The 17,990-nt window shown below is 42.3% G+C and overlaps 2 protein-coding genes across 4 annotated transcripts; one reads left to right on the top strand and one right to left on the bottom strand.

The window, feature by feature from the left end:
* Positions 1–180: 180 nt before the first annotated feature.
* golph3l (golgi phosphoprotein 3-like) lies at positions 181–12,909 on the top strand. 2 transcript variants are annotated; one of them, XM_062529591.1, is made up of 5 exons: positions 181–337; positions 1,414–1,637; positions 3,674–3,805; positions 6,806–6,920; positions 10,527–12,909. In XM_062529591.1, exons 2-5 carry the CDS (start codon positions 1,449–1,451, stop codon positions 10,955–10,957), a joined length of 867 nt encoding a protein of 288 aa, XP_062385575.1. In that variant the 5' UTR covers positions 181–337; positions 1,414–1,448; the 3' UTR covers positions 10,958–12,909. The 2 variants fall into 2 exon arrangements, with proteins under 2 accessions (XP_062385575.1, XP_062385576.1); XM_062529592.1 differs by having other exon boundaries at positions 325–420.
* Positions 12,705–15,519, bottom strand: LOC134072753 (cathepsin S-like). Of its 2 annotated transcripts, none has more exons than XM_062529588.1 (8): positions 15,386–15,519; positions 15,036–15,162; positions 14,675–14,797; positions 14,389–14,541; positions 13,897–14,121; positions 13,265–13,430; positions 13,024–13,126; positions 12,705–12,876 (listed from the first exon to the last, which is right to left on the bottom strand). In XM_062529588.1, the coding sequence occupies exons 1-8, from the start codon at positions 15,502–15,504 to the stop codon at positions 12,777–12,779; spliced, it is 1,116 nt and encodes a 371-aa protein (XP_062385572.1). In that variant the 5' UTR covers positions 15,505–15,519; the 3' UTR covers positions 12,705–12,776. The 2 variants fall into 2 exon arrangements, with proteins under 2 accessions (XP_062385572.1, XP_062385573.1); XM_062529589.1 differs by lacking the exon at positions 15,386–15,519 and adding an exon at positions 15,284–15,370.
* Between the last annotated feature and the right edge of the window lie 2,471 nt (positions 15,520–17,990).

A 17,990-nucleotide genomic window follows, 5' to 3' on the forward strand; every position in this document is an offset into this window, starting at 1 on the left:
TGTGTTTTTGTTAGTTAGTTTGTTTGTCTGTCTGTGTATGATAGTAGGCTACTACATTAGTGGGATGGGTGCCTGCCTTCAAATCAGGGCCTACATGGATGGTGATTTGGATAACACAAAACATTTCAGCAGTGTACTGTGCTCTAATGACCGGTAGAGGGGGGGCGCTGTAGACCTACCTTCTTGTCGCATCACATCACGGAGACATCATGCAGTACTTGCCTGGCAGTGAGAGAGAAACATATTTCCAGCGGTGTTCTCACACGGTGAGCAGGTGACTTAGGCTACCTTTCTTGGAACCGGACATCGATTTCCCTGTCACACCTAAGTTTCCCGGGTAAGGTTATTTGGATTGAACACGGTATATAGAGCTCTTCTCATTATGATATTCATGTTTTAATACGATATACTTTTAGCATGGTAAGTCAATTAGGCAGTGTTTATCTGTTGCTAAGATTTTGCGACCTAGCTACTGTAAGTTATCGCTAGGGTTAACGTAGCCTAATTAACGTTAGCTAGTGCCTCTCTCACCGACAGCCCCGTAACTCACAAGACGAGAAAGACAAGGAATTCTGTTATGAATTATTTCGTACTCAGTCATTGTAGAGATAATCACCAGATTTGCAAATCTCATGAACCGTATAATATACAGCTGAGTTATGCCAACTTTTAATTACGTTGTATGCATTTTAAATCTAACGTAAACACATACCGTATGATAACTCAGCTGTCGTTGTAATTGTGTTTTGGCGGAAAGACCTGTTGCTATAATGTTTAGGCATATCGATATCTGTCCGTAAACGTCCACTGACCGTGAACTGAACATGCTTCATTGTTGCAAATAAACTCAGGTGAACCACCTTGATTTATAGCCATGGTGATAGGCCTATTTATAATGCTTGTGGTTACTGAATGAACCAAGTTCGTCTTCTGGGTTTCGAGACATGGGTTAAGGTTAGGACCACACAACTCACATTAGCCACAAACTGTAAAGAAAAAACAAGATGATTGCATTTACACTTTGCATTACCTTGACTGAGGTTATCATTTTAAGGTGAATGGTTCTATTATTCAAGGTAAATCGCTGGATAAACTTCACCACCAGCCTACTTCACCAATCAGTTACAATTTCAGTCATGTCATTTACGATGGCATCCATAGTGTAACATGCAGTTGACTTCCTACCACTGCAAAGAAACGTGGTTACAGGGCTGAAAAAGAAAGGGTCTTGGCGGAAGTTGACCCTATTAGGCATTTGATCTCTGATGAATCCTGGGGTAAACTTAATGATTGATTAAGTTGATTATAAATCAAGCTGTAGCCATAGAAACTCGATGTGATGTTAATATAATTGTTTTTTGCATGGTATGAGTTAATAAATAAATAGAATAAATTCTTCACAACCCTGTACAGTTAAGTTCAGGTGGTGGTCCTGGCTGTCACTCAGGATGACGACCACCCTCATCCGACGAGGCAAGCGTGCTGCAGATTCGTCCATGGTGGGCAGACACGATCCTGAGGATGAGGACAGCCAGGGTGGTGGTCACTCAGACGAAGAGAATGACTATGACTCCTCCAAGGCTCTCCGACTCACTCTTATGGAGGAAATACTGCTGTTGGGTCTCAAAGACAAAGAGGTACCGTCCTGTCAGTCTGCAACTTACTCGCTGCTTTCAATTATTGTCACTTATCATTGTAGTAATAATCTTTTGATAAAGGCTACAGCTGTGTGTGTGTGTGGGGGGGGGGGGGGGGGAGATTAAGAGACCACTGCACATTTTCTGTCATGCTACGGTTGCTGAGTGACATTCGGATGAGTTGACGGTCATTCAAAATGAAGAGACCACTGCAAATTTCAATATCAACTCATTCGAATGTCACTCAGCAACCGTAGGATGACATAAAAATGTGTAGTGGTCTCTCATTTGTTCCAGAGCTGTGTGTAGGGTTATGAATGCTAATTTGTGCAATAATAAGTAGTTATGAGTGGTAACTTTGGGTTTCACTGTCAAATAGTTATCCCCTGAACTGTTGTACATGAGATATTTTTTAGATTTATAATGTCTTGCATTGACAGACTTAGGTTATCTTACATTATCTCCCTAGAAGGCTATGCAAGACTTTGTGAATGGTGCAGTCACTGTGGTTAAGCATAGCAGTCTTTCCAGTTTAAGAATTTGGATAAAATGGCTTGTGTTTGTGTGGGTGAGGTGGGAGTTTGCTGCTTGAATCCATTAAGGGACCAAACTGGTCTAACAGGGTTGGTCAGATTTTCGCCTGAAGGATGCATCTCAAATCTTAGGCCACACAGATTCTCATTCTTCAGCCTGTGCCTCACATAAGGTTGCCACATCATCGCTTTTAGTCTAGAGTGTTTGATCTTGTAGACTAGTTGTTTGACCTAGTCATGTTCAGGGCCATGCACAGGGCTTCTCGGACCCGCTCATCTAATTTGGTCATGTTTCATAGGATACGTTGACATAGTTTGATTAACTTGTAATGATATCACTAATCTCCTCCTCAGGTCACTGTGTAACTTGGTGCAGACAAACAAAAGCCATATCTTTCTTTCTCAGACAGATCCCACCCTTTCGTTCAGAGTGGAATGCTTGCCATATCTATAGATTTACCAGAATGGCCATGATGACAGTAGTTGACAGTTGACTGACTCTGAAATAATAGAGTGACAATGTGAACTAAGAGTCTAACACTTTACTACAGACAGGTTGTGGTAAAGTGCACCGTGAACCATTCACTAGAAGGCCAACTGTTGCAGTTAGCAAAACATTGTCATAGAATTTCCATAATATAACCTCTACACAGCCAATTTGATGGTAAACAAACTTAAGGGACGTAATAGGGGGATTGTAGGGAGTCGCTGACTCGCTAACGAAATAACCAGCAATGCAACTTCAAGAATTTCCAACTTGAATAAATCTCGCGAGAATCGTGAAACATTATCTTGTCAGTAGGTGTAGCTCTTTGGAGATCGACTTTTCTTGTTGTTAGTCCTTTGCATGAACAAGCTATGAGAAGTGGACTATTTACAACAGCAAAGTAAAATGTAAATATATCGCAACTCTAGGGCGAGCTCTAGAGAAGCCCAAACATATCTTAAATAGGATCATAGGATGCCGTTAATGGTGACATTTAAATGGCATGTAGTTTTGCTTAAAGGCAGAACAGGTCTTCTAACAATAGAAACATGCAGATTTGCCAAGATAGAACTGGCCATGTTACATGCCTTTTGTGCATGTAGTACCTGGGACTCCTTTTAGCCACTTATGCAAATTTGAGCATTCCTCTGCATTGAAATGATATACAGAAACAGTGGAATTGTGCAAGAAGATATTTAATTGACAGAAGCAAATGGATTAACACCCAACTTGTATGGGTAAAATAAGTTTATTTCCGTTAAACTTGAACGAGAATCTAATGACAACACATGACATTTAACTGAACATTTCTATCAATGGTGCCATGAGAAGGCCGAAAGCTATTCAAAATTCCTTTTGTGTTCCTTTTAATTCGCTTCACAAAGCCGATGGAAATCCAGCCAGATTTCCTTTGCCAATTTTTCATGAATGAGCTTAGAAATATGAGCAAGATCAAGATCTAAACCCAGCGTGTGTGCTGTGGTTTCATGGTTGTGCCCCACGGTTTACTGTTTCAGGGCTACACATCGTTCTGGAATGACAACATCTCCTCTGGGCTGCGAGGCGGCATTATGATCGAGCTGGCTATCAGGGGGCGCATTCACCTGGAGCCGCCCACCATGAGGAAGAGGAGGCTCCTGGACCGCAAGGTTTTCTCTCCCTCCATCTTCTCTCTCTCTCTCTCTTTCTCTTTCTCTTTATTGCTCTCTCTTTCTCTCTCACACTGGCTTGCTCTTGTTTTATTTATATCTCTTGCATGCTTACTCACACAATACTTAAATCAACACGAGAGTTTTACGCACCTTAAAATAATGTTTCCAAAATCATTTCAGCGGTTCATCAACTCGTAACAGGGTGATCGGCACTTATGCTTTCACTTTGTGGCCCTCTATTGGCTATAACCGCACTATGTAACTTTACCAGATCGGGTACCGTATCTGTAGTTGCATGAAATGAGACATAAGAAACTACAAATTTGTCTTGCTTCGATGTCGCAATACATCATACTTTTGTAAAATCATGCAACATACTCTACCTTGTCTGTGGTTATTGTTATTTGCTGGATAAACAAATAGCGTGTGTGACAGAGGGAAAGTGCTTTAGTGTTGCTTTGATCTGGATGGGCCAGTAGGATCCCACAGATATTTACAGTTATAAAGTTGGTTATAGCTATTATAAAGTTCTCACAGCAGCAATGAGTAGGGTTACAGTAGGTGTAAAGCTAATGAGACTTCACACTAACACATACGCACACTCTGCTTGTTACACCCCACACAAAGTGCCACTGGATCTGCAGATGCCTTGGCACAACTGATTGGCATTTAATGAACAGATTTGACCCATATTTGAGTAACCGTATTTGAGATTTGAGTATTGCTTTTCAAGGTGTGTATCGTTGGCAGGCAGATATAAAAGATACCTTTCACTCTTAACAGCCAGGCTACACCTGGTGCTCCAGCTGTTTGCAGAGCGTTGATTAGCCCTGTTGATTAGAGTGGAAGCTAATTGTTGCAGTATACACTCTACGAACTGAACGCTTCAGTTACAGTACGTGCCTGGTGTGGCCTACATTGCCTGTGAGAATTAAGACTATGGACACATCTGACCAGTGAGGCTCATAAATGAAGCAGGATCTGTTTAAGCCTTTAATGTTTGCCAAGGGTTTGGAGTCTGGTGGCATTGACGGAAAGACCGCTGTAAAGTGTCTGTGTCTGTGTCTGTGTGTGTGTGTGTGTGTGTGTGTGTGTGTGTGTGTGTGTGTGTGTGTGTGTGTGTGTGTGTGTGTGTGTGTGTGTGTGTGTGTGTGTGTGTGTGTGTGTGTGTGTGTGTGTGTGTGTGTGTGTGTGTGTGTGAATGTGTGTGTGAATGATCACAGAATGATCTGCACATGTCTGTACCCAAAACTGTGCCTCTGCCAGTAAGGTTGGCATACGTTCCATAGCCAGGCTGTTCAAACAGATAAGAAAGAGGGAGACTTATCTGGTTGTGCTGGTGGAAGTAATGGGTTTGGAGTTAAGTCAGGTCGTTGACGTTCCTTGCTGAAGGTACGATGTTGAGCCTGGAGAAATTTGGAAACATTTGCCTTAAAATCAGCCCTTTTGACATCAAACCCAAAGACTAGTTAATGTGAGTGCCTACTATACTGAGGACAGACTCATCTGTCTTTTCGTGGTCACATATACGTTCTATACACACAGTGTATTCAGGTCGCATCATAACGCCCCCCCCCCCCCCCCCCCCCCTACACACACACACACACACACACACACACACACACACACACACACACCTGGTTCACATTGAGAAGTCTCACAGAGATCAAAATGGAAGGTTTCCATGTGACGTTGAGCTCATTAGTTGATCAAACCAGTTTTTGTATTGACCATTATCATGCAAAGGTTGAACAAACTGAAGAACAAAAGGTTAAGAATGAACGGAAGTACATCCTATTGCCTTCCTTCAGTATTTCACAAACTGTGCCGCATTACGACAGCAGGCATGCATTTGTTTGGCTAAGGTGTGTAAGAGAAAATGAATGTGTGAGTTTGTGTGTGTGTGTGTGACAGGGTCATTTTTTTTTCGAATGTACGTTGATAACAGTGGAAGCTAATTGTTGCAGCAGTCGCAACGCAAACAAAACGCTTCAGTTATGCGCCCGGTGTAGCTTCGCTGTTAGAGTGTGAGAGACAGTTAGAGTGTGTGTGTGTTAGCGTTTGTATGTGTGTGTGTGTGTGTGTGTGTGTGTGTGAGAGAGAGAGAGTGTGTGTATGTGTGTGTTTCTGTTAGTGTGTGTGTGTGTGTGTGTGTGTGTGTGTGTGTGTGTGTGTGTGTGTGTGTGTAAAGTTGCCACTGTCCCTCCTTCTTCAGGTGTTGGTGCGGTCAGACGCCCCGACGGGGGACCTGTGTGTGTGTGTTAGATTAGATTAGATAGATTAGATAGTACTTTATTGTCTGTTACACAAGGGTTACAGAAAATTTTCTTTGACAAGGCTCCAATCACAAATAAACATTCACACAGACACATAAGGACAAGACATGGGGTGTTGAGGTATCAGCTGTGGTAATCATTTTGTGTTGTTCAGTATGGTTATTGCAGAAGGGATGAAGGATTTCTTGTAAATATTCTTCCGGGCCAGTGGTACATTGAAACGCCTGCCTGATGGTAGTAGCTGGAAGGAGTGATGGAGGGGGTGAGAGTGGTCCGCTGTGATCAGGTTGGCTTTCCTGATCACTGAGCGACTGTACAGCTCAGATAGGGGGTGTGGGGGGAACCAGTTATTTTGGCAGCATGGTTTACTATCCGGGAGAGTCTTGTTTTGTGCTTGATGGTGAGTTGGTTGTACCAGGAAGATATGTTGAAAGTGAGAACTGATTCAATGAGGGAGCGGTAGACCAAAGTTAGTACGTCCTTGCTGACCTGAAATGTCCTGAGTTTTCTGAGCAGATGAAGACGTTGTTGTGCTTTCTTGATTCTTGATGTATTTGTGTTAGTGTGTGTGTAAAGTTGCCACTGTCTCTCCTTCTCTAGGTGTTGTTGCGGTCAGATGCCCCCACGGGGGACCTGTGTGTGTGTGTGTGTGTGTTAGCGTGTATTTGTGTTAGTGTGTGTGTGCGTGTGTGTAAAGTTGTCACTGTCTCTCCTTCTCTAGGTGTTGTTGCGGTCAGATGCCCCCACGGGGGACGTGCTGCTGGACGAGGCCCTTAAGCACATGAAGGCCACGGAGCCCCCCGAGACTGTGAGCAGCTGGATCCAGTTACTGACAGGTCGGTCCACCCCCCCTCACACCCAACAGAAGGGAAATACCAGGGGGTTTTTTGGTCAATGTTTTTTATTGTGATTTCAGACAAATACACAAATATAGTTAACACTTAAGTTAACACAAAACTCCACAAACAAACAAACAAAAAAGTAAAAAAATAAATAAATAAATAAAAATAAAACCATACATTCCACAGGAAAAGTCCACATAGTAGTAGTCATCTTGTACAACCGGGAAATACCAGTTTTGAGTTCCTCTGGGAAGGGACCAATCACGCTTCACCTGTTTCTTAGCCTCATTACTGGGAGAACTCAGAACAGACAGTCCTATCTCAGATTACAGACATTTGGTTAACACGCCTCTAGGTAAACACACCTTACCCAGGAGGCCCAAGAGGTTGTCGTAAACCAGTAATTATTGAAAATAAGACGCTGTCAGCCAGTAGTCATCAGACAGAATTGTCATTCAGCCGTTGAACTGGATAGAAGCTTATGTTTGTGTTCCCCAAGTGTCCAGTTGAATCATTTGGGACAAATTATTGGGTGATTCCTACTTGATGATGGATTCTTATTAGGGAACAGAACAGTCAGACCATACCAGCACAGTCCCAAGTCAGATCCATCATGTCGTTTTCATATGTCGTCGTAAAATGTCTTCCTCAGAAATTTCACTTCTGATATTTAAGACCTTAAAAAATGTCTTCAAATGTCTGGAATTGTATGAGGGCAGGCATTCAATTTGATCTGGAGTAGAACGGTTGTTGTTTACATTCGCAATTTTGTTTTTCTGACATTGAAAATGTGCTTGTACTATTTTCTCCTCTTTTATACTGTAAGTTGTCTTGCCAATGAGCTTTGAGCCACCTGAAAACTTTTCCGACCAATCAGTTCCCTTGCTTTCATCCATTGACTAAATGATATAGCGAGCCGGAATGATAGAATAGAATGTGTGGCCTAATGCCACAAGTCAGCACCAGCCCTGTTGAATTCTCATCCCCCATTTTCACTCTGCATGTCTGTCTGGCTACTCAACTGAGGACCATTCACAAGGTCCTTTGCATAGTAGTCTCCCTGTTTATAACCTCAACCAAAGGGTAGGCCTAGACTTTTGCATTGTTTTCCATAATCCCGTTTTAGCTTTAAATACAAACAAACATGGAAAAGTAATTATTTCAGCTAAACCTGTAATCATAATGAGAGGTGAAGGAACAACGAGTGCCTGTGGCCATGCCCCTGCAAGACATTCCCACCTTTGTACAGTCTACAGTGCTAAGTCTGCTTGAACATACTCTATGTAATTTGCATTTCAGAGCAATCGTTATATGTTGATATGAAGGTGTTAAGTGGATTAAAATGAACTAAATTATGGCAGTAGGCTACTTTCTGTGAATTCAGAGTAAAAAAAAGAAACAAGTGCTCATTTGATGTTATAAGGGAGAGGCCTTTTTTTTCAGGTACACTCTCAATTTGAATTTAGAAATATGCGATTGGTATTCATTTTTACTCATACAGGTTTTAAAAAGGTCTTAATTCATTATATTTGTACTTGTGTGCAGTAGAAAATACAGAGTAGACTCCACAGCCTAATGTTCAATCTTAAACTAGAAAAGCACTCAGAGAGCACAAACCGCCAACAGAACTTATAACCTCCTCCTGCATCCAGACGGTGATACGGATCACTCCCAAAATGTAATAGTTTCTTTCATTGGGTCATTTCAGACCTTCCCTGACAATTTCATCAGAATCTATCCATAACTTTTGGATTGCCCTGAGGAAGACTCAGTAGAGTCGAAACGCGTAGGCTTTTTATCCAATGCAATAAAGGATTTTTTACTTTTTTCACTACATCGGTGTGCCTCGGACTTTTGACTGCCTTAAACATCGCAGTTTTTTCAATTCTATCCATAACTTTTTCAGTTATCTTGCGAACAAACAAACAGATAGATAAACAACTAAACAAACCAACAAACAAATCGGCAAACAAACCAACAAACCCCGATGAAAACATAACCTTGGCGGAGGTAAAGATTGAGCTTGGTCTGGTGATAGCCAGGTTAGATATTTGACATATAGATAGAGCACATACAGCATATGGAACTCATGAATGGTTCAGTGCCCTTTATAGAATGGAATTCATGAATGGTCACGGAATGATTAAATAGCACCATGCATGGCTTTGAGGTCACCATGGTTAAATCTACTTCCTCTTCTGTGTGTCACAGAACAAAGGATTGCTTTTTATGTTTTAGTCTTAGTTTACAAAAATCTGGGGCTGTATTCACAAAGAATTTTAAGGTTAAAAGTAGCTCCTAACTGGCGAATTTAGGAGAAACTCCTTAAAATAGTGGGTGTGTCACTCTTAACTTTAGGACACCTTATGTTTTGAGTAATTCACTTTGCATTTTAGCCCTAAAAGTAGCAGCTTAGAAGATGTCGACAGGACATCGACAGGACCTACAGTATTCACTAAGATGTCGACAGGACCTACAGTATTCACTAAGTTGCTTTTTGTGTCATTTCACGTTGCAATGTTTTGAAATGCACATGCGGTTACAGGAGCTCTCAATTGCAGGGGAATAATTCTGTATTGTAACTAAGGCATGCAATAACGCTACCTATGACAATCAAAACCAATCATTGTCAACATGTAAGTTAAACAAAATGTAATTTAGTTTAAATCAGATTGAATTGTTTCTCCTCTTTCCAAACATGTCTTCATATAGATTCATAAAAAAAAAATTGTAAAGATACTACAGTACATCAATCTGTAGTGCATTTCATTGGGCTACTAGGCAATTTGTTTTGTCTTACTCTTTATTAAAGAGACCCTATGCAACTTTTTCATAGTCATAAAATCGCTTAGAAATCGTTGTTTTGCTTGACTGACCAGTTTTATCGAAAACAGTCACATTTCCTCCCGCCCCTAGTGTCCCTCTCCGCTATTACAACCTTGCAACTTTCTGATAAACGATCGTCTGCTGTTTACATCTGGAAGTCAGAGACGCGAAAGGAACAAGAAGAACCACGCTTGCAATTTATATATTTATATATAGCCTATATATGTATAAATATACACGCTAAAGCTGTCAGGGAAGCTCTGCAGAGAAATATGCAAGCATAAAACGAGCGAAAACGAAAAACGAAACCGAAACCAGAGATGAAATCGCCAATCCTGCATTATTCCTCTTTAATTTAGACTATTTATTAATTTATTCATCATCTTCCTTTGTAATGTAAGTGATTTATGTGTGTTTGTGTGTGTGTGTGTGTGTGTGTGTGTGTGTGTGTGTGTGTGTGTATAAAAAACACCTTTTAATGAAGTACCAGAGGTGGAAAACTCCAGCTTCAGTGAGTAAAAGTCCTACCACATATCTGTGCCAACCATTCATTTAAACCAGCTGATTCTAGTTAGCACAACTCTTCAGCTACAGTAGGTAGAGCAGCTAATTGATGATCACAAGTGCACGGTCGGGCGTTTACTCACTGAAGCTGGAGTTTTACACCTCTGTGAAGTACATACTGTACACAACACTGAGTGAATGTCAGTTGTAGTTCATGTGTGTCTTGCATGTTCTGATGCGTGTCCCCCCCCCACCCCCACCCCCCACCAGGCGAGACGTGGAACCCGATGCGAATGCACTACCAGATGCGCAACGTGCGCGAGCGCCTGGCCAAGAGCCTGGTGGAGAAGGGCGTGCTGACCACGGAGAAGCAGAACTTCCTGTTCTTCGACATGACCACGCACCCGCTGAGCAACAGCGGCCAGAAGGAGCAGCTGGTGGCCAAGCTGCAGGACGGCCTGCTGGACCGCTGGGCGGGCGAGCCGCAGCGCCTGGACCGCCGCACGCTGGCCCTGATGGTGCTGGCGCACGCCTCCGACGTGCTGGAGAGCTCGCTGGGCTCGCTGTCGGACGAGCGCTTCGACACGGCGTCCGAGCGCTCCAAGACCGTGCTGGAGGCGGACGCCGACGCGCAGGCCTGCAAGAGCACCTCGCCCGCCGACGAGATGATCTGGGCCGTGTTGGCCGCCAGCAACGCCTGAGGGAGAGAGGGCCGTGCGTGTGTGTGTGTGTACGTGTGTTCATGGGTATGTGTGTGTGTGTGTGTGTATATGTGTGGAAGGTGTAGTTGACGGAGAGGCCTTTCCCAAACCTTGCACTCTTGCTCTCTTCTCGGCTACTCACAGAGATGGGAACACTTTCCCCTCCTCAGGGGCAATGGCTTAGTACTCGTTCATCCTTGAGATGAAGCCATTAGCAGAAGAGAATGAAGTGTCAGAGTGATGTGTTTGGGTCTCTATTTTTGTTTGTTTGTATCTTTTTAAAAACAAAAATCGAAGGTAACTTATTTTTCTATTTATGATTTTATTTCTATTCTATTTATGGTCTTGGGGTCCTTTTAACTTTGAAGAATGTATCAATGAAAGTCTCATGTATGCTGCTTTATAGACTGTATATACACAGCAGCAGGCCTTCTGTATGATTCTTGGCCTGTTTACTATGTTCTATTGACATTGATGGCAGAGTCCCCTTCCTCAGTTTACGGTCACTCCCCAGCTGGAGATGAGGAAGTGGATCGGAACCAACGCTGTCCAATGGTCTTGGGCTTTATTTTCTAATCATTAATCTTAGAGCCAGTCAGAAGAAAAAAACATTACACTTTTGTATGGCACATTTTCTTAATCTCGCACACTCAGTAGATCTGCAGGAAGGTATGAATTGTATTAAATCTGTGGAAAAAAGGCAAACACTGATTTATTTCTGAATGACACTTATTCTTAAAAGCTGAATGCTCTGCATCAATCACTCCCAAATACAGGCTTATAGTCACTATTTAAGACATTCCTTACCTTGTCCACATAGATTAGTATTCTGGCTGTTACCAATATGTTTTAATCACAATAATGATGTAGAGATCATGACATGTTAAAGTTGCAACCAATATGAAGGTAACAGCAGTGCCTTGGAGGTAGACTACAGCAAAGATCCTTCATTACTCTGCTTTAACCTCTGACTACAGTGCTTAGGTAAGGATGACCCATTTTGACTCAACATGAAACCACAAACTGACTTATTCTAAAAAAAAAAAAAAATTAAAAAAAAAAAGAAGAGTACTCCAATAGTCTCATTTAGGAATAAAAAGGAAGTTGTGGTAACTGGCCTTGGTTGCTCATGTTTGCAAAAATTGACTTCCTCCGAGGCAGAGCTGACAAATCTCAACTTCAGGATGTAAAACATCCTTACATATTAGTTCTACCTGTGCACTAAAAATCATTTGCCGTTTACATGCAGGAAATGCAACCTTGTGTTGCGCTACACATACTTACACAAAATGCTTTTTTTTTGGACACAAAATATTACTGCACTGTATTGGACTTCAGAAAAACTGCAGTACAAGAACTGTAATTTCAGTTACTTTGTACGGAGCAGGTGAGTGCAGCCTAGCAAGTCCTAGCCAATATATCCAGAAAGTACAGGATTTGGAAACACAACACCAGGAAACTAGTTTGCAGAACTAGCTCATAAACCACCCTGCTGTGGTGGCAACATGGGCAGGAGTTCACACAAGGAAACCAACTCAAGCAAACAAGCGCCAACAGGACACCGGCAGCCTGAAGGGTCTTCACAAAGTAGTCAAATGTATCGACCAATTCAACTGTGCACACACCAACAAGGACACCGATACTGGCAACACCGTGTGCTCAGGACAGAACACACTGTATTAAGGAAGTCATGGGACATTTGGAAAAGAGATGCCATTTGCTGATAATTAACACATGACCATAGGAATAGACAGTAAAAAAATATTTATTGAAAGAGTTTAAAAATTTTAGACAATACAATTATTGTTTTTCTTTAAGCTCACATAATTGGGTAACAGGGGAAGAGGGCAATGCCACACTCATTGCCATTGTTTCTTGCAATCTTGATGTAGCCCCTTTCGCCATAACCTCTGCCCCAGCTGTTGAGGAAATAAAACACTTCAGTATCAAAACTCAAATGTCACAGCCTTGTGGCAATTTCAAATGGGCAAAGACTTGATGCAGTGATAACACCCTCCACCTGGCCCAGGAGAGCAAAATAGGTCTTAGGGAAGTAATCAGCAAACCTGTTTTTAACCAGCCAGTAGTCATGTCCTTTAAGAGTGTCATAGCCAACCACCAGCACTCCATGGTTGACATTTTTGGAACACGTTGGATCCCTGTACACTCCTATTGGAACACACAAAGAGACACCATGAAGGTTGTGACAGTTGACCCAGTTACAGCCATTTTAGTCTGGCCAAGACCAAACTATCAGAGTTGGGTTAAAAAGCTTTTTTCAACGACCTTTAGAGGAACACTGCTTACCACTGCGGTAAAAAATGAACGTCAGCCGAGAGGCATCAATAGCGACAGCAATTGGGCCGATGTGAGTGACCGCCTCTTTAAGCGCCTGTTCATCCCCCTTTGGTAGGCAGTTGTAGCTGGTGCAATTAGCTGCTCGATAGCTGGGGTTATAACGACAATGGCCTTCCTGTTTTGAGCGTATGGGGAACAGAGGAGACAAAACGTTCAGCAACATTTGCAATCAAGACCGTACAGGACTCAACACTGGATCATAAAGCAGAATCCCTTAATTCACACTTGAATATTCTTGCTAAAGCTACAGAGCCAGGTGTGCCGCTAGGCAGGGAAATGTTAGGACGACTAAGGGCTCAGCACTGACAGTGTGCCCCCAGAGAAGGGCGGGGGGTTGTCCAGAACTATAGTCCCATCTTACGGCCCAAATTCTCCATCAGGCACTTGGCACCATGCTTGCATCTGGATAGGTAAGGGGGAGGGGAGCAGGAACTTATTCTGCCCTCATATGGATAGGCAGTAAAGGGGAGGGGGTAGGAACCTACTCTACCCTCAAATGGATAGGAGGTAAGGGGGGGGGGGGCAGCAGGAACCTACTCTGCCCTCATATGGATAGGAGGTGGGGGGCAGCAGGAACCTACTTTGCCCTCATATGGATAGTCCTTCTCAGAGTCGATGCCTTGGTTGTCGATCACATATCGGAAGGCGTTGGTCATGAAGCCGCCGTTGCAGCCGTAGGTCCTGTACTTGGCAGCGCAGTCCACCAGGTTCTGGGCGCTCAGGGACACCAGCGAGCCGGACGTCTTCTTCAGCTGCCCCTCCAGGGCTCCCACTGCACTGAAGGCCCAACAGGAACCACAGTGTCCCTAAAACACAAACCAGCAGACGAGAGAGATCAGCTAACGCCTACCTTACACTGACAGACTTTGACAAGATTTGGGAAAGATTCTTAAGAGATTGTAGTCTTTTGAATAAAGCTTGAATGAGGGGCATTCGTTAAGACTGCAATCTTTCAAGAATCTTTACCCAAATTTGGTCAAAGTTGTTTGGTGTAAGGAGGCCCATACAGGCTACACAGTCTAGTCAAGGATGACCCTGCTCACAGGGCCTAATCCACAAGGGACATTACAAACCTGCATCTTCACTTCAGTCACCAAACCTTTGGTCCTCCAATCGACAGACTTTGGCAGGGGCGTCTGGAGAAGTAGAGGCCATTTGCGTGGGCCCAAGTCCAGTTCTCGTGGTTCCAGGGTGCTGGTGAGCATGGCAACAAGCTCCTCTGACGCCTATTACACAACAGAAGAAACTCTTATAGGGTACTGGTACAACTTTCATTTGATGTAGCGCCAAACAGCCATCTGGGTAGAATACATGAAGAGCATTTTCATACACAAACAGTGTCCCAGAGATGCACCTTACCAGGTCACCCAAATGGTTCATGCCCAGCTGGTATGAGTGAACGCCAAGGAATGACTCCATGTTGTGTTGCTCGATCATGTTGAAATGGCCCTCCCAAATACTGCGCCGCTTCAGCTCCTCAAACTGGACGAGAGGGGTTCAAACAAGCACGGTGAAACTTCAACTTCATTATAGTCACATTAAATCATACCAAGGACAAACAGAAACAGATACTTAAGGCCTAGAACCAACTTTTTTTTTACAAATCTGTAAAGGATGAAGGCAGCAGTAATCCAGTTAAAGACCACACAAATGAAGTCCAGTGGGTTTTTTTTGTGTTGTGCTTTACCATGGTCTCCACCCAGAAACAGGGCAGGCCTACCTTGTGGGGATAGACTTTACCATGAGTCTTCTTCCAAACCATCCAATGTTCATCGAGATTAGGATCAATCAGGGCCACAGTGGTTCCACAGAACAAGGCAACCAGCAAGCTCCCCAACATTTTGAACCTGTGAGTAATAGTCGTTTTAAAGCAGTACAACTTACTGATGATGAAACCTTGATACAAAAAAAAGTAATTTATAAAAATTAATGCATAAAGCATGGGCCCCAACTCAAAATCCAACTTACTTTTACAAGACATAGACTAACAAAAATAAATCAAAAAAGTTTCAGGTATTAAAACATGCACTGAATACAATGTAGGCTATTCTACAATAGACAATAGCTCACCTCTCTATTGAGAACGGAAGGATATGAGCAATCCGTCTGCTGGATCCACATTTATTGGGCATGTGATTCTTGGCTACGCTAACGATGATTCCGAAACACCTGCGTCTGCCGCATCCCATCTGTTGCACAGGTGAGAGGCATTATCGAGCTTCAAACAGCTGCACTGATTGGCTAGTAGACATATGATCAGTGGTTTCATTAGCCTACTTTAGCCTTTAAATCAAAGATCTGTGCGTGCATGTGAAGGCCCAATGAATAGCCGGAAATGGCTAAATGAAAGTCCTAGGGGTGCCTCTCATCATGCCTCCTCGATCCTCGATGCTCGATCCTCGAGGGGCGTTCCCACTGATCTATAACTAACACTGGATAGACTATCCCATTGTTTCCCCCCCCATCATTCTTTATGTAGATCAGTGAGGATCGAGGCATCGAGGAGCGAGGGAGGACGTATAAACGCTGCATGAAACGCACCCCAAGATGAAGGAGGCCCACCCTCGCCTATTTAATGAAATAAATAATTTTTCCTTGATTACCATAATGTTAGACTGTACCTAAAGTTGCCATTTTTTTTTTCCTAAAGTTGCCAATTACAGCTCGATATGCGCTGCCCATGACGAAAACAGAGGCCTTCTTCATTTCAAATGTGTCACTGCAGAAGCTAATGAAACCAGCAGAGGGCAGTATAAACCACATAAGTATAGCGCTATGGCTCTGCAAGAAGTGATGGATTTTCTGAAGGCCAATGCTGGTGTTGCTTGTAGGCTATGTCATGTAGCCTAGCCTACCTATCTGAAAACCCAACTTATTTTACTGAAGGTAAAATCTGACATGTAAATGGGTGTTTCTGCAACTATATACAGGCACTTTTATGTCTCTGTGCTGAATTTTTGCATTTCTTTCAAAATTTGTCAAATTATGCATATAGGCCCGTGCTATTATACATCTTATCTTAAAATATTATGTAAAGCAAATATTATTTTAAGGAATTTAGGAGTCCAGGTGGCCTTTTGTACCCTATAGGCATGTCCCTGAGGTGAAAGATTGAAAAATAAAATTGTAATAAAAGGGGATATTTACGTTATCTAAAATAAAAAAAAAATCCCATGGACATTCCAGTACAGTATCAGAAGACAAAATGAAACAATCCAGGGGAACTCACATTCATGCAATTACCTTATAGCCAAAAACTGAGACTAACACTGGCTTCTAGAAACACAGCCAACCTCCCAGGATGTATAAGCAAGTTGTTGAAGCAGTGTTTATGTCAGTTCTGGACTCTGATGTGAATGCTGCTTGTTCACTTAAGTCCCTGGACTCAGTCTACTCTGCCTTGAGATTCATTGCTGGTGATGGCTATAGCACTCATCATTGTGTCATATGGTAAAGTGGGTTGGTCATCTTTGACAGAGAGGAGAGACAAGCATTGGTATCTGCACATGTTGGGAAATTACCATGTCATATTTCAAACATGCTTTTTTTTGGAATTGGTCCCTATCAGACCAGATCAAATGACTGTTTGATGCTCAAGGTTCCTCATATCCATTCTGAGTTGGGAAAGTCAGCCTTTTGTTATGGTGCCCCTACTTTGGAATAATCTTCAAAGATAATGATAATAATAATGATAATAATAATAATAACAATAATAATAATAACTCTCATACTTCTTCAATTCAGATCTGTAATCACAAACCTTCCTTTGTCAAATTATACCTGTTTTAAAGTAAATTTTATTTTAGTATTGGTATTATTTTATTCTTAATGTTTATTGGGAGGGTGAAGGTTTAATGAATGAGTTGAATGAATGAGTGAACTGTCCATTGCAGTAACAGTAGAGTTTAGGCTGCAAAGAATGGCATAAGCTGTTTGTTTATATGATGACATCCATCACATTCAACTTCTGGTAGATTTGACAAACATGTCCCTATCAAATAAATTAATTTAAAATTCCTTATTTTTTTATCTTAGCATTTAGAAAAGAGTGCTGTTGAAACCACAAACTGTTCTATATTTACAGTCTATTTAAACACCCCATTCAACACATCCACAGTAGTATGTGCTTGCGTCAGAGCTGAAATGGCTGAGGTGTAATGGAATGCCTCACCTCTTTCTTCAACCAGTCAGAGCCTGAAAGAAAGCAGGCTGTGAGAGATGCTGATGTAACAGTGACCAAACTAATTGCGGAAAACAGGCCCTTCATGGTCCCCCATGCACCTACAAGAGAGTCATTCATGACAAAAAGGTAAAAATCCAGATAACCAGACTATCAGGCTTGGTCTGTCTGACATGACTATAATGGAGTTTGTAGCCTACCTGCCATTAATTGCCTTGATGAATTATATTCCCAATCCAACAACAACAACTTGCATTTACATAGCACTTCATTAAGGCACTCAAGGCGATACTGTGAAGTGACCCAACCCAACCCAAGAGACAACTAGGCTATACATAGGCTATATAGGCTTACTATTCAGTTTACCATTCAGTTTTATTATTTATTTATATGAATAACTTATACACTTGTTGTAGGCCACAGGCACTTTGTTTCAAATACAAAGCAAAGTTACTATAGGCAATTATTATTATTGATGATTAATAGCTATATTGT

This window comes from Sardina pilchardus, chromosome 24 (genome assembly GCF_963854185.1).
Source record: "Sardina pilchardus chromosome 24, fSarPil1.1, whole genome shotgun sequence".
In the NCBI taxonomy this organism is placed as follows: Eukaryota; Metazoa; Chordata; class Actinopteri; order Clupeiformes; family Clupeidae; genus Sardina; species Sardina pilchardus.

What these genes read in the sequence shown, in the direction of transcription:
- golph3l (XM_062529591.1), top strand. Translation starts at nt 1,449, where the DNA reads ATGACGACCACCCTCATCCGACGAGGCAAGCGTGCTGCAGATTCGTCC. An exon ending in TGGGTCTCAAAGACAAAGAG is followed by an intron (nt 1,638 to 3,673) that starts GTACCGTCCTGT and finishes TTACTGTTTCAG; the next exon opens with GGCTACACATCGTTCTGGAA. An exon ending in CTGGATCCAGTTACTGACAG is followed by an intron (nt 6,921 to 10,526) that starts GTCGGTCCACCC and finishes ACCCCCCACCAG; the next exon opens with GCGAGACGTGGAACCCGATG.
- LOC134072753 (XM_062529588.1), bottom strand. Translation starts at nt 15,504, where the DNA reads ATGGGATGCGGCAGACGCAGGTGTTTCGGAATCATCGTTAGCGTAGCC. An exon ending in TGACTGAAGTGAAGATGCAG is followed by an intron (nt 14,122 to 14,388) that starts GTTTGTAATGTC and finishes TTTGTGTTTTAG; the next exon opens with GGACACTGTGGTTCCTGTTG. An exon ending in GTTCATTTTTTACCGCAGTG is followed by an intron (nt 13,127 to 13,264) that starts GTAAGCAGTGTT and finishes GTGTTCCAATAG; the next exon opens with GAGTGTACAGGGATCCAACG.